Source organism: Crinia signifera, chromosome 6 (assembly GCF_055691185.1).
Source record: "Crinia signifera chromosome 6, ASM5569118v1, whole genome shotgun sequence".
NCBI lineage: Eukaryota > Metazoa > Chordata > Amphibia > Anura > Myobatrachidae > Crinia > Crinia signifera.
Window position 1 is genome coordinate 270,113,221 of NC_139222.1, and position 16,713 is coordinate 270,129,933.

The 16,713-nt window shown below is 46.4% G+C and overlaps 1 protein-coding gene across 4 annotated transcripts in view; it reads left to right on the forward strand.

Moving 5' to 3' along the window:
* Positions 1-16,713, forward strand: part of CRTAC1 (cartilage acidic protein 1) — a 527,150-nt gene that overhangs the window by 488,806 nt on the left and 21,631 nt on the right. For all 4 annotated transcript variants that reach the window (XM_083149576.1, XM_083149578.1, XM_083149579.1 and 1 more), the window contains exons 12-14: positions 10,471-10,616; positions 15,394-15,436; positions 16,486-16,629. In XM_083149576.1, the coding sequence (XP_083005702.1) occupies positions 10,471-10,616; positions 15,394-15,436; positions 16,486-16,629 (333 nt within the window). The remainder of the gene's footprint in view (positions 1-10,470; positions 10,617-15,393; positions 15,437-16,485; positions 16,630-16,713) is intronic.

Sequence of the window (16,713 nt, forward strand, 5' to 3'; positions counted from 1 at the left end):
CACTTTTTGTCCTGAGGGGGTGGGGAAGAGAGAGAGCAGTAGCCCTCCAGTTCTTAATACATGGCTGTCAACTGGAGACAAAATGGAGTCTTCCAAGCACACATTCTCCCACCTCATGATAATATGCCTGTTTCTTTTTTCTGACAGCTTCCCTCTGGCCAGGTGCTCTGACTGTATGCTCAGACACATACACATACAGCAGTACCTCCCTTATAATGAGTGTTGTGGCTGCAGCTCTAGTACAATAGTATTAAATATACTACTGGTATCGTAATCCTGATTTCAGCTATTGGCCATGGTGCCCCCCCCGCATTTGCCAATTCTAATAGCTTTGGTGTTTTTTTCACGGCATGCTACATAGTGTAATTGTAGCTGGATGTCGCTGTTTGTTAATAAGTCCATGTGAAACGTGATCATGATTTATGTATTTTACTGAATACGATATGCAGCGATCATCCTACTCCACCGATCATCCTACTCCACCGATCAGTCTGTGCCCAGATACCGCACAACACATTGCCTATACTCAACTGTCCCAATATTTGCAGGACCGTCCCATTTTTTGGGATGGTCCCCACGGTGTGTGTGTGTGGGGGGGGGGGTTTACAGCCTCGCGTGCCCGTTACAAACATAGGCGACGCCCCAAATGTTGACTGCAAGCCTTGGGCGTACCGGGTCGTCCCTACTTTGGTTGGGGGAAAATTGGGAGGTATGTATACGTACCTCCCAACGTGACCCATTCCAGGAGCAACAAATGCCCTGTTCCAGGACTTCCTTGCGAGTTGCAGTTATAGATGTTGGGCTGCAGCACAGACAGTCCAAAACTCAAATGGGGGAGGAGCACCAACTGCCAGTAAGTCCTGGACTATAATGTTTGGGGTGACAGTTGGTGTGGTTTCCCTATTTGAATGTTGAACCACGCTGCAGCCCCACCGCTGCAACTGCCACGGAAGTCCAGAGCTTTCTGTCCCTTCTGGAATGGGTCAGGTTGGGAGGTATGCCTAGAGACTCGACAGTCCCACCTCTGTATAAGGATTGTCTCCAATAAGTAATGTATTTCATCACTGCACGCATAACTGGGCCCTCAGGCAGCACTGAAGAGGTTAATTACCACCCACAGCACAGGCCGGCTGAGTACCGCGCTGAACGTTTCAGCTTACAGGTCAGCACACTGACTAGCCGGGAGATGACGGAGCTGCTCTGCGGCCGTTGTTGGCGTCACCAACGAGTTAAAAGTCTGGCTAAGCTAAAAGGTTTGTTATTTTAGGAATTAAAACAAAAAAATAAGCTTTGATGGTCTTGGCAGCCTCTGAGCCTGCTCTGCTCCCCGTCTTTCATCTCATTCCTTTCTGCTTGTTTCATTAGTGGGGATGAATTCTCGGTAATTGGGAGCCGGGGTGGCGAGGGATTTCACAAGGCGCTGGCTGCCGCCACTTCCAGAGAGAGGTAAAATGTCATAGGCAGGGAAGAAACCTAAAGAAAAGGAGAGAATAGCAGCAGTGGTAAAGCCGGAAGGAGCTGGGTTCCTCAGGCAGGTATGAAGGACATCTCTAGTCACCTGGCCACACACGGAACGCAGATGTGTCGCAACCATTTTATGGGCGTGTCTGAGCCTATGACTGCAATTCTGTACCCAGCTGCAATGTCTCCAGGGTCTTTCAAATGATCTGCGACCGATAAACGACTGATCTGAAACAATTCTGCATCTTTATACGAAGCCGCTGAGATTTGTAAAGCTGCCGGAGGGCCTCGTAATGCAAATCCAGTTGGACGTGGCACTTGCAGATTTCGCAATTGCAAGGCAGCGAGTCCACCAAACCCTGCCTGGCGGATGCCTCCGCCCCTCCTCCCTCGCAGCGTGTGTTTGCACGCACTGGCTGCAAATGGACGTTTAACAAACATCTATTCGCAGGCTATGGGGGAACACCGACATCATTCGATGGTCGGTGACCAATGCTGGGCGTTCCTATAATTAAATGCCCCCCCCCCCACTCCCCCAACTGCGTGCGAAGGAAGGGGCAGATGCGAATGGCATTCTGACCTTGGATTGCGGGTCCATGTGCAGTGCACGTGCACAACCGCCTGCATACCTATGACTCATTGGCAACAGCACACAGAGGAAACAAAACATTTTATGTAATGGTACAGTATGTGTGGCTGTAGCACGATCCGAAATTCAAACAGGGGAGCCCCACCAACTGCCAGTGAGTCCCGGCTGGAGATGTTTGGCAGTGTTTGGGGTGGCAGTTGGCCTGGCTCCTCTATTTGAATGTTGGACTGTGCGGCAGCCCCAGCTCTGCAACTGCCACAGGCAAGGAAGTCCAGGAATAGAGCATCTTGTCCCTCCTGGAATGGGTCATGTTGGGGGGCGTGTCACTCTGTTAATTGATACCCAACAATATGCGTATATTACATTAGGTAAAACCCAGGTTAAAGGCATATGGGGTATTTCTTTTGCAGCATTTAAAAAAAAAAAAAAACACAGTTTTGGAGGCAGAGTGATGAGTCCGTAGACTGTCCTCAGCTGCGGTTTATTTAATGTAGCGTATGAACGTAGCAGGTGTTATACGACATTATATCATGTTACAGTGGACGCGCATTTGATTTAATCATCTTACAGCAAGTGTATAATTATGCACAGAACACCTGCGATTGACTTTCAGTCTGTGCAAGCTATATCCGAAGCTTAGATAACTTGGTATTCAGACTTTTCTGCTACTTTTAGATTTTTTGGTACTCTTTACTTAGTTGGGCGCCCGTCGCGGTCATCGCGGGTACATTTATGTCTGGCCGCGACGCGACCGGCGCGATGCCCGCGATTTCCCATTGAAACCCATGTTAAACATGGAAATCGTGTCGGTCGCGTCGCGGCCGGCCATAAATGTACCCGCGATGGCCGCGACGCGATGCTCCCGATTTACCATAGGAATCAATGTTAAAAGGCGCGATGGACCCGATTTTACTGTTAAATGGCTCAATGGACCCGATTTGGCCATAGGAATCAATGTTAAATGGGCCACAGAGCCCATTAACCCTTAAATGTCCCCCCCAATTTTTAACGCCACCCCACGATCCACGCCAACCCGAAGCGTGGCGAGCGCAGCGAGCCCGCGAGGGGCGGCGGTACGCGTCCTCCGACCTTTTCATGCCCTACTATCCACTAGGGCGTGGAGTGAGAATATAATAGTGTGGCGAGCGCAGCGAGCCACCGAGCCCGAAGCGCAGCGAGCCCCGCGAGGGGACGCGGATACCTTCACAGTTATACGCGTCCCCTCGCGGGCTTCACAGGTGTCCGTGGCGACGCCGACACCTGTGAAGCCCGCGAGGGGACGCGTCTACCTGTGAAGGTATCCGCGTCCCCTCGCGGGGCTCGCTGCGCTCGCCACGCTTCGGGCTCGGTGGCTCGCTGCGCTCGCCACACTATTCTATTCTCACTCCACGCCCTAGTGGATAGTAGGGCATGAAAAGGTCGGAGGATGCGTACCGCCGCCCCTCGCGGGCTCGCTGCGCTCGCCACGCTTCGGGTTGGCGTGGATCGTGGGGTGGCGTTAAAAATTGGGGGGGACATTTAAGGGTTAATTGTGCCTATTTGGGCTCTGTGGCCCATTTAACATTGATTCCTATGGCCAAATCGGGTCCATTGAGGCATTTAACAGTAAAATCGCGGTCAATCAGCCTTTTTAACATTGTTCCCTATGGGAAAATCGCGGTCATCGCGGGCATCCCGATTTACCCGCGATGCCAGCGATGACCGCGATTTTTACCCCCGACGCCCGCGATTTCAATCGCTGGCGCCCATCTAGGTAAAGAGTACCGATTTTTTTTATTGGCTTATATTATGCATAATGCATTATTTACACATATTTTTCACATTTAAATATTCCATTTTTTAGTGCTGGGTATTGTTTTTGCATTTTTTTTTTCAACAGACTTATTGTTATCTGGGGAGCATAGATTTAATTAACTGTAAATAATGCATAAAGGCTTTTGCTGAAATTATTTTGCATTTTTGCAATCTGCAAAAAGTTTACTGTAGCTTCAAGTTAGTGAACCCTGTACTTCTTTTATACAGGTCTAACAAAAATAAGTGCTCCTACTTTTACAGCTTTTAATGCCTAGAGAATCAGATATAAATAAAGATTACTTTACTCCTCGGGGGCGTGACTAACCCTGTTACACAATGTATGTCCATATACATTTTGTAACTTTTTCACTTTGCAGAGCTGGACTTCTCCTTTGAAAACATTATTATTATTAAATTGCTAGTAGATAGTACAAAGTAAGCACTCAATGCCCAGCGTGTACGGAACATAGGTTTCATGGGAACCAACTCAGATTCAATTAGCCACAGATTGCAATGAGCATTATCTGCTGCCTTGAGGTTGGTTGTGTCTCTGTAATTGAATAGCTCTGGGCACAGCTAAACAAATTTGCCCCTATATACAGTAGCTTGAACTATGTATCAGTTGTGGGCAATAGTTTTCAATGAAATATTTGAATACAGAAGAATAAATTACTGGAATTTTTTTTTTTTATGTACTAGAAAGGCTTCATTTTTGGGCTTTCCATAAACCCTGACTCCCCCGTTTTACTAACAGGGGAGACCTAGTTAGGCCTCTACAGTAATTCATGCTGTTTTATACACTTTTGATGAACTGATTCGAAGACTACTATTTAGACCACAGGTCCTCAAAGTCGGTCCTCAGGACCCCACACAGTACATGTTTTGCAGGTCTCCTCACAGAATTGCAAGTTAAATAATTAGCCCCACCTGTGAGTCTTTTAAAATGTGTCGGTGAGTAATGAGTACACCTGTGCACCAGTCAGGTGACCTGGAAAATGTGACCTGCCTGGGGTCCTGAGGAACGAGTTTGAGAACCACTGATTTAGACCATATTTGATATGAATTCTAAGTCACGCTCTATAAGCAGAAAATATAACTCCTTTGTTTCTTGTTTGGACATTATTTTTTTAGTGCACAATTAACAATTTGGGAAATGTAGCACTCTGGCATGTGTTTCTTTCAAATATGATATAAAGTTTAATAATGAAAGTAGACCAATAACAAACCCACAACGAAGGCTAACGAATAACAAACAGGATACTTGCACCTTACAGAAAATCTGCATCCACAACGCATCCATTGTTGGTGCACTTGTCACTCTCCACAGTAGATTGGTTGAAAAGGTTCAAGATGCCCGTGCTTGTTTTCAGTTCCAAGTGCACTAAATTACAGTAAACTGTATTTATGAGTTTATATCTGATCAATGAAAAGAGTGGACCAGGGAAGCCGTTTCTCATTGCAACCAATTAGCTTTAAGATAGCATTTATTATGTGTACTCTATAAAATGATAGGTAGAAATGTTTTTTTTTGCTATGGCCAACTTATCCACTGGTCCACCTCCCACTCATTTCACTGCTTGATGCTATAATCCCTATGTCAGATTATGTCAATAATTTTTTTTTTTTATTGCATTACTAAACAAATGATAGAATCTGATTGGTTTCCATGGGCAACATAAAGTTTCAATTTTTAAGATCAATTTACCCCTAAGGATCATATTCAGTTACCCAGAATGTTCCAACACATCGATGGAGGGGTTGCAAACACGAAGTGAAGCAGAGTATGACATTCAATGTACAGCGAAGTGTACATTGAATGTCATACTGTGGCTGAGATTCTGCACCTAGTACGGTGTAGGTCTTCATGGTGCTTTCAAAGGTTGTATCTGCAGATGCACATTGCCCTTGCACATTCAAACGCACAGGTTAAGGGTTGTTACCAGGGTTTAAAGTGGCCCTGGACAGATGGTGGAACTCTTGAGTACCAGGAGGGGTGGACCGCAGGTGGAGAAGAACCATGGAGTCATCAGGTCCTTAGGAGGGTGAGGTGGTTCCAGCACTAGTGCCACCTGTATCATCTATAGACTTGAGTGTTGGGGCAGTCTTTCTGTTGGATTACTGTGCAGGGCCTTGATGGAGGTGGAACTAGTTCCACCTACAATTACAGATGGTGGAACTCAGTTCCACTCCATCCCCACTAGCATTAGCATATAGTTGCTACATTAGTCAAAAGAGCCGCATGTGACTCAGTATCACCTCCATGGTGCCAACTGAAATAATTTCCTTGCTGCAAATGGAAAGTGGACCAAGTGTGAATGGAATGCTGATAGTTCACGTGCAAAGTTGTACACATTTATGCGATCACACCACCAAACTCTCCCATCCAATAGTGCAGAGGTCATTGTAATCATCAGCACATCCATCTACCCCACTAGGGCCGGACTGACCATCGGGCACTTACTTCTACAGTACATGTATCATTTTGAAATATTTCGAATACAGTGTAATGTAATACAGTATTTTGACAATGTTTTTTCAAATGAAAAATGTTATAGGGGTTAATTCAATTGATGTCATAACTGCCATCTTGCCGAAAAGTGGTTTTTGACATTAATAGGTTGGAAGGGGAACCTGCTTTTGACGGAAACACAGCCAAAACCGAAAGGCTTTGGCCATGTTTCCGGCAATCTCAATCCAACATGAAAATATGTCGGATTGAGGCAGTGAGGGCGGCGCCGGGTGAGCAGCAGCAGCTTTCACGGCGCCATCCTCCTGTCCGCTGCCTCCCGCAACCTCTTGCTGCCTCCCGTAACCTTTCGCCACCTCACATACCCTTCCGCTTCGCTCATCTGTCCCGCCGCCGGGTATGAGCAACTCGCCGCCTCCCGCTGCTGTGTTCACCCGGTCCTCACGCCAGCCAGGTGAGCATCAATCAGCAGCCAAATCCGACATCCGTATTTGCCTGCTGCTTTGAATAATGGATGCCGACATCCATTAAATATACCCCATTGTCTCTATAGTCCTAGAGAAACTCTTGGCTTTATTTTTACACTTGGGTAATATTCTAAGAATGGCAAGTTCATAATGTACAGATCTTCCATCTGATATCGTCTAGCAATCCTAACTGCAGGAAAAGGCTCTTAAATAGAGGACTTGATCCCATTGAGAGAACTTAATGGTCCTGATCTTAATTAAGTTAAACACTGTTTTACTGATCATTAAATTTGTATCCTTTCTGAGAATTTTTTTTTTTTTTTTAGAATAAGTGTTCTCAGCGCCGTAATAATTCATGCCCGTCACCTTTTTAACCCAATATAGTGTCGTTCCCTCTAGGTTGCTAGAGACCAGTTTTGTGATTAAGGTCAGTTTAACATTGTGCCGGAGCCTTCTATAACTACACAATTAGTGGCCAGTGGTCAACTGGGATCTACAGGTCATCGTTCTGTCAGACCTATTATCCAGTGCGTTTTCTGAGCAGATCTATTGTACTTGTAGTCTGGGTACGATTTAGAGATGGACACAGTACCGATGTGGCACGTTGAGGAGCAATGTGCCGCCATTGTCTTGTGACCTACCCGTTTCAGACCCGTTTTTTTTTTTTCATCCACTGCTTTCTTTGGGTTAAAACGGGTTCAGTGTTGTGAAGGAACAAACACTGCGCTGAAATACCGTTTAAAGACATGCGGTGTGAAAGGGGTTTTAGCTGGCAGACCCGTTTTTAGAAACGTTTTAAAAATACCTGGTCAAAGCCAGTTTTGCGGTCTGAAAGCAGCACAAAATATTGCACTTGCACATCGCCGGCTGCCTCCCTGACTGCGCAGCCTAGCTGTGAAGCCAGCGCAGGGCAGCCATTTTTCGGGTCGTTGCGGCTGATGTCATACAGCGGTCGCAGCCCTCCCCCTGAGCGGTCCGGCTACATCTGTGTTGCTCAGACCACTCCCAGAAAATGCTCGGTTACATCTCTAAATAATCCCTAATTATGTCCACCAGGATGCAAAGCATTAGTCCAGTGGTATTCATACTTAGCCCAGAGCCCAGGTGTATGTGTGACATTGTACTGGTACCCAGGAGAGGAGGGTTATGGCGCAATGCATGGCATGTCTGCCATTCTTATCCCTTCCCCTCTTTCTGGTCCCAACCCATGCATGGGATGCCACCCTCATTCACTCAAGTGACACATGACGTGAGAAAATAATATGGTTTTATACAAATGCCTAGGATGTGTTCCTGGGATCAGGGTTAGCGGGTATAAACCATCTTTGGTTTAAGCTGTCACTGATTAAAAAAAAGCTATTATTAAGGAATCCACCTGGTATTATTCAACATTCTTGTTTCTGTAGGTCTTTATCTGACTGAGATGAACCAATGCAGTAACATCAAGGATATAGGAAGGGTGAATCAGATCTGAGGAGTATTAATTCTGCCTAGCATTATAATTATTATTATTATTATATTTTTATTTATAAGGCGCCATAAGTGGTGCGCAGCGCCGTACATATAGAACACATTAGAACAGTACAAGGTATACAGAACTAGACATAACCGTGGCAGAACAAAAAGAGGGCACAATTAACAGCGCAAATCTTGCTACAAAATACAGCTGAGATATAGGGAAGTGAGGGGTAGATTTATATACCGGCAATCAGGGGAATATGTGCTATCTCTGTGCATTATGGCAGGGGATAGTGCTTCACCTGATCTATGACACCCGCTGAGCGGGTGTCTAGCGTGCGGCAGTGTGGGGCAGGAGGCATAGCGCAGCCACAATATTTCGTACTGCACGCCTGCCTCCTGCCTAATTTATGCACAGTCAGCATTGCTGACCGTTCCGCCGCCTGCAGCTATCGACTTCGACAGCGCTGTCCCTGCTGCTGACTCTGAGCTGCGCTGGGGATCTTGAGAGAGTAGCGAGATCCCGCGCATGCCCAGTCCAGCCAGCTGGGGGAAAGGAGTATTAACTGATGCGCTGTCTCCAGGAGGGGACATCGCCGGAGGGGGGAGTTAACGCCCCCCCCCCTCGCTTCGGCAGCCAAGATGTTAATACATCATGTCGATGTCCCTTCCTGCTTCGCCTCGCTAATGAGGCGAAGCAGGAACTGTTAAAAATATTCTGGTTTTCGGAATACACGGATAAGGGAGACCCGACCTGTATATATATATTTGCTTGGCAATTTTCACACATATTGACAAATTCACTTGGCACTCAAAGCATTAAACCAAAAAAAAAAATATTTGAAACCAAACAATAGTGTGTAGTTTTATTTCCAAACACTGAGACATTATCATACAGTAAATATCATTTTACATGATTGGGTTTGAGTACAACATGTTTTGTATTATGGCTGTAATTATGTTCCAACGATAGAAACATATATATATATATATATATATATATATATATATATATATATATATATGTCAGGGACAGCATCTTTACTTGAGAAAGTAAAGCTGGCCATACATCTACAGATCAATTGTCAGATTGGGCTGGTTGGAACAAAAACCTGGTAATACAGTATCTGAATGACCGTTTTTGGCAGTTTACCAGCATTTCAAAGCAAATGGTCAACTGTCATTTGCTCTCATCCATTACCAGGATTTTGTTCCAACCAACCCAATCTGACAATCGATCTGTAGATGTATCCAGTCCAGGTTCTAGAGCAGAAGCAGCAAGAAAACTGATGTGTTCAAGGTTGAGCTGATTAGCAGCACTTGTGGCTTCCTAATAAAAGTGTTTCCAGGGCAGGAGGTCATTGCTCTTGATGGTGAATTAGCCGCCCAAGTGATAGGCCGGGCTGTAGGCTATGGTACGGACCACTGGAACATTCTGAAGAGTTTGTACTATACTGTGATTACCTGTATGCTACTTGCTACTAGTCTGTGCTGTGACTGCTCCAAAAATAAAGAACAATACTTCACCTTGATCCAGTTTATGTGATATACTATACATGATAAATGAAGCGGCAATCGGAGGCAGGTAGAAGGGTGAAAAGGGGGGACTCTTTAATCCAAGAGATCCATTATTGATAATGGATCTCTTGGATTAAAGAGTCCTCACTTTTCACCCTTCTACCTGCCTCCGTGTGCCGCTTCATTTATCTTATATATGGAAGGACCGCCATATCCTTTCTAAGAAGGCACCGGAGCACAGCAAAAGTGTGCCCCAGTGTGGATGTGACGCGAAGTCCATCTATCGGATATATATATATGTGTGTCTGTGTGTGTGTGTACACAGTGTCAGAGAATATTTTTATTGCAGTGAAGTTCTCCTCTCTCTCGGAGAATTGGCTTGGAACTGAAACTAAGAGAGCGATAAACCTGTAGACAAGCCGAGGAACTCGATTTATGTCCCCACTGCAAATCCATAAAAACTCAAAGAATAACACAATATTATAATGTATTGGAAAATAATTGTGCACAGGTTCTCCTATTCAGCACTGAAATAAAACCCCATACGATGACTGGTTTTTAATAAGTCATAAAACAGGAATGGACTATTTTTATAACGTCGGTAATGCTTCAGGCAGTCACTGTGAGGCATTCAGAGTCCAGCGGTAATCAGCCTTTGCCCTCACATCCAGCAACATCTTGATTTGATTTCCGTCCTTTGCCGTTCTCTCCTCTAGGAAAGGATGAAGCCAGCAGCTTGGAGGTGACTTGGCCTGACGGCAGGATTTTCACCCGGGGCATTGCTGAAGGGGAAATGAACTCTGCGCTGGAAATCGCATACCCCCTTGAGGAGGACAGCGTAACTAAACCCACAACTATTGAGGTAGTCATAATCTTTCTGGTCTATTAACTATAGAAAAAGGGTGCATCTTTATCTGTCACCCCTTATTTATATTTTTTATACTGTATATATTATATTGAGCTATGCATTGACCCTGTCAAATAATTCTACAGTTTCTAATATGATCTAAGGATATAAAAATTATATTCACAAGCTTTTATTTCTTGTTTGTAATCCCCCATTTATAGTCAGATGACTGGCGACAATCAGGGCCGGCGCCACCACTAGGCAAATCTAGACATTTGCCTAGGGCGCCAGCCACTGGAGGGCGGCATTTTGTGCCGCCCGGGTACCTGTCCTACGGCGCTGTCTATTTAAATCTGGTGGCGGAGGCAGCGGGGGTCCCTGCAGTCCATTAAAAATCAGGAGCGCTATCCGCCGGGCTATGCGGAAGCGCTTCTAGTGTGAAAACTCTGGCAGCACGGCGCACGCTGATCTCAGCCAATCAGCGTGCTGCCAGTGTTTTCACACTAGAAGCGCTTCCGCATAGCCCGGCGGATATCGCTCGTGATTTTTAATGGGCTGCAGGGACCCCCGCTGCCTCCGCCGCCAGATTTAAATAGACAGCGCCGAACGACAGGTACACCCCCCCCCCCCCCCCCCCGGCACCGGAACGCCCCCAGCCCGACTCGCCTGGGGTGCTCCGGTGCCTTGCACCGGCCCTGGCGACAATGTTTGTATTAATTTCCTGAAATAGATACTTGAAGATGTAAATCAATTGTCATCTAGGCTCCCCAGGTTGGGTCATTGGGGCTTCATTTTTGTCACTTACATCACCAATCGTTTGCTTTTATTTGGGGATATTTATTAATTTCATCCCCGAATTGTTTTGAAATATACCTGTATAGGAGATAATGGGGGAAATGTACTAAGGCAAATACGTCTAAAAAAATTGTATTTGCATAGTGTAAAATACAAATCTCAAAGAGCCGGGTCTGGTTTTAAAAAATCAGGGAACAATTCACATAGTGCTTCGCTGACTTTTTAAAACCAGCCCCAGGCTCCAGGGTCGGGTCTGGTTCCCAAAATACGGGGACAAAATGAATAGGGGTCCCTCGTATTTTAAGAACCATCCCCAACGAGCCAGCAGGGTAATGCCGGGCTGATTAAAGTGTAAAAAGTAGAATGAAAAACTATTGTCTAATACTGTGGAACTATGAGTACCAGCAAACCTCCCCTGCATGCTGGGACTTGGACTGTGACTCCCAGCATGCGGGGCATTAAAGGGCCCCCTGGAACTTGTAGTTCCACAGTAATAGAAATAGAAAAAAGCACACTGACACACATGAAAAATAAAACTTTATTACATCCAAAGCCCACACATACTGATACTCACCTTTCTTGAGCCTGTAGGTAGCCCTGGGTGTGGTGATCCTGGTGACCCTGGGTCCGGGGTATGGTGATCCTGGGTCCGGGGTCCATAGAAATCCTTTGGGGGACCGGTGGAAGTAAAATCTACTTACCAAGGTCCTCCGGCCCAGGATCACCGGAGCCAGGATCACCAGCGTCAGGATCACCAGATTAATTTGAATACGAAAAATAGTATTCATATTCTCAGTAAATTTCTCCCGCTATCTTCAATACAACTGGTCTCCCACTCCCGGCTAATCTGCTGCTGACACAACTGGTCTCCCACTCCCAGCTAACGTATTTCCAACACAACTGGTCTCCCACTCCCAGCTAATCTATCTCCGGCACAACTGGTCTCCCACTCCCAGCTAATCTGCTGCTGACACAACTCGTCTCCCACTCCCGTCTCCCACTCCCAGCTAACCTATTTCCAACACAACTGGTCTCCCATTCCCAGCTAATCTATCTCCGTTACACAACTGGTCTCGCACTCCTAGCTAATCTATATCCAACACAACAGGTCTCCCACTCCTAGCTAATCTATATCCAACACAACAGGTCTCCCACTCCTAGCCAATCTATATCCAACACAACAGGTCTCCCACTCCTAGCTAATCTATCTCCGACACAACTGGTCTCCCAGTCCCAGCTAATCTATCGCCAAAACCACTGGTCTCCCTCTTTCAGCATGAAATGTAACAATCAATTTACTATGGGTTCCAGACCCAGCATGGTACTGTGCATGACTGGTTGTTGAGCGACACATGGGTACTGTACATGAGCACCCAGAGGGGGGGCTGCAGCACAGTTTAAAGATCAAATAGGGGAGGCCCAGCAACTGCCACCAACTGCCATTCCAAACTGATTCACTGGCAGTGGGTGTGGCTCCCCTATTTAAATTTTGAACTGTGCTGAAGACCCGCCTCTGGAGCCACTCCTAGCTAATCTATCTCCAACACAACAGGTCTCCCACTCCTAGCTAATCTATCTCCGACACAACTGGTCTCCCACTCCCAGCGAATCTATTTCCGACACAACTGGTCTCCCACTCCTAGCTAATCTATCTCCGACAAAACAGGTCTCCCACTCCCAGCTAATCTTTCTCCGACACAACAGGTCTCCCTCTCCCAGCTAATCTTTCTCCGACACAACTGGTCTCCCACTCCCAGCTAATCAATCTCCGTTACACAACTGGTCTCGCACTCCTAGCTAATCTATCTCCAACACAACAGGTCTCCCAGTCCCAGTTAATCTTTCTCCGTTACAACTAGTCTCCCACTCCTAGCTAATCTATCTCTGACACAACTGGTCTCCCACTCCTAGCTAATCTATCTCCGACACAACTGGTCTCCCACTCCTAGCTAATCTATCTCCGACACAACAGGTCTCCCACTCCCAGCTAATCTTTCTCCGACACAACAGGTCTCCCACTCCCAGCTAATCTTTCTCCGTTACAACTGGTCTCCCACTCCCAGCTAATCTATCTCCGACACAACTGGTCTCCCACTCCTAGTTAATCTATCTCCGACACAACAGGTCTCCCATTCCCAGCTAATCTGTCTCCGACACAACTGGTCTCCCACTCCTAGCTAATCTATATCCAACACAACTGGTCTCCCACTACCAGCTAATCTATCTCCGACAAAACTGGTCTCCCACTCGTAACAAATCTATCACCGACACAACCGGTCTCCCTCTCCCAGTTAATCTATCGCCAGCACAACTGGTCTCCCACTCCCAGCTATTTTGATGCTGACACAACTGTTCTCCCACTCCTAGCTAATCTTTTGCTGACACAACTAGTCTCCCACTCCTAGCTAATCTATCTCCGACACAACTGGTCTCCCACTCCCAGCTAATATATCTCTGACACAACTGGTCTCCCACTCCTAGCTAATCTATCTCCGACACAACTGGTCTCACACTTCCACTCCTAGCTAATCTATCTCCGACACAACTGGTGTCACACTCCTAGCTAATCTATATCCAACACAACTGGTCTCCCTCTCCCAGCTAATCTTTCTCCGACATAACTGGTCTCCCACTCCCAGCTAATCTATATCCAACACAACTGGTCTCCCTCTCCCAGCTAATCTATATCCAACACAACTGGTCTCCCACTCCTAGCTAATCTATCTCCGACACAACTGGTCTCCCAGTCCCAGCTAATCTATCGCCAAAACCACTGGTCTCCCTCTTTCAGCATGAAATGTAACAATCAATTTACTATGGGTTCCAGACCCAGCATGGTACTGTGCATGAGTGGTTGTTGAGCGACACATGGGTACTGTACATGAGCACCCAGAGGGGGGGCTGCAGCACAGTTTAAAGATCAAATAGGGGAGGCCCAGCAACTGCCACCAACTGCCATTCCAAACTGATTCACTGGCAGTGGGTGTGGCTCCCCTATTTAAATTTTGAACTGTGCTGAAGACCCGCCTCTGGAGCCACCAATGGTTATCACTGCTTGATAAGTAGACTCTTCCATGCCCCATCCTTAGTCCTCAGTGTCTCTTCCAGACTTGACCTCCAACACTTATTACATTAGGCATTGGATGCATTGCATTAGATGGTGGCCATTTCCCACCCCCATGGGGCATCTGTGCTCACCACCCTAGTTACAGCCATGTTTCATCTACAGTATCTTAGATGTTTTAGATGTAAGCAATGGCGTATCTTACCTCTGTGGAGGAGGGGTGCTGCCGTGATGCCAGGCCTCCCCTCTGCTGCCGCTGCTGCTGTTCCCCGCCACTGCCGCTGGTCCATGCCACTGGTGCCAGTCCCAACCCCCGTCATGGTCGCATGACCAGCACATGCGCAGTAGCCTTTTCAGTACTCCACATGCGCTGGCCCCCAGCCTCTATGGGCTGCTGCATTTGCAGTCCGTAGAAGCATATTTACTGTCCCAGCGCATGCGCAGTATCGTCCTCGATACTGGCCATGTGCAGAACCCGTTTTTATGGGCTGCAGCCTCAGTAGCCCATAGAGACATCCCAAAGGGAGGGAGCCCATCCCAATGGAACTGCCTTGGGTGACTGACAGGTTGGACTTCCAACAGAAAGTCAATGCCAGTCACAGTGAAGCCAGCGAAGTCTCATGGACTGCATCTGGCTTCACACAGGGGGATGGCTTTTATCTGGGGGGCTGCAGCCCATAGTTAAAAACCGCCACTGGACATAAGTTATTACTAACAAATGTTCATTTTACACAAAGTAGATTTAAGTTTGGAAAGAAAAAAGATATTGGGATGAACGCGCAGGCTTTGTGTGCTTGTACGTAGAACAAAGGTCAGGCAGATGACTCTTCAGAGGTAATCACTTGCCAGAATAAAGCTGGGGAATAAATTGCCTTTTCATGAGCAAAAAGCTGACTGTAATTAACTTTTACATCATTTATCTTTCTCCAACAGTGCGGCCAGGGCTTCTCGATGAACGACAATGGACATTGTGGAGGTAAATGTGGCTCAGTGCGCGTGAATGTGACACCCCTGAATTACAGAGGGACATGCCATTAACTAAGCACATTTTCTGCCTGGATTCCCAGAAAGCTACGGTTCGGGATAAAATGCTTCAAAATGGATCTGTTTTCCTTAATTGCACCTTTGAGGACAAATGACAAATCTGCATAAAACATACATTATAATACCATATACATACATTACAATTCCAGGTCACAGGGCTTTGGGCTTGTTTGTATTGTTTCTATTTTTCTGCGAGAATAAATGTCCATAGTTAACAAGACTGCTTAAATGGCCCCCTTATTTCCAGTAGTATATCAGTTTTTTTCTGTTTTATTTAATAGTGCATACTTAAAAATTTACTTTTTAGCTTACACTTAACATTGGAGGCGGCCATTTTGTATTCAGGGTCATTTGAAAACAGAGTTGCACAAAACTCCATTTTGAGAACAGATACATGCTCCGTGGGCACAATGCAACTAGTGGCAGCGGCGTCCCTACCTACAATTGCCCTCATCACATAGACGTAGAGTGTGCGCGGCAAAGCCTCTTGGGGTTATGGTCGTTGCCTTGGGGGGTATGGGCGTGGCCTTGTGCAATGGGGGTGTGTCCTTGCAGCCTTATACCCAGTTTTTGACACAGCCACTTAGATTTGTTGTGACTTTGCATACTGGTGAGGATTTTCCTTTATTTCCATGCATTAAATGCGGCCTGGCCTGTACCGACTCATATGCAATGAATCAGCCCCAGAAATTGCTGCATGAATTATCAATCTAACTCTGATTCACTCCACTCTGTGAGATTGCAGATGGGAAGTAAAAGTGGAGTTGTCAGGGGCAGGGCTTAATTAACCCCACCTCTTTGCACCTTCCCCCTGCTGTGAGGTTTGCATTATAGGCTAGGTCATGAGGATCTGGGGGGGTTGCTGTGGAAGTTAATAACCCTTTGCATAAATGTAAAACTTCTGTATTTAAGCCATTGTTAAATGAGTCGTTGTATTAGTGGTAGTCCCTGTCTCTTTAGCTGCCCCTTGTTTCATTCCAGACACGGATGAGTGCATACAGTTCCCGTTCGTTTGCCCCAGGGAAAAGCCCACCTGTATCAATACCTATGGGGGCTACAAGTGTCGCCCGAACAGGAAATGCAGCCGCGGGTTCGAGCCAAACGAAGACGGCACGGCATGCGTTGGTAAGTGTTGCTAAATGCAAATTATACCTCTGCAATGTTAGTCTGAAACATGATTTTATTTAAAGTCTGTTAAAAATAATTGTC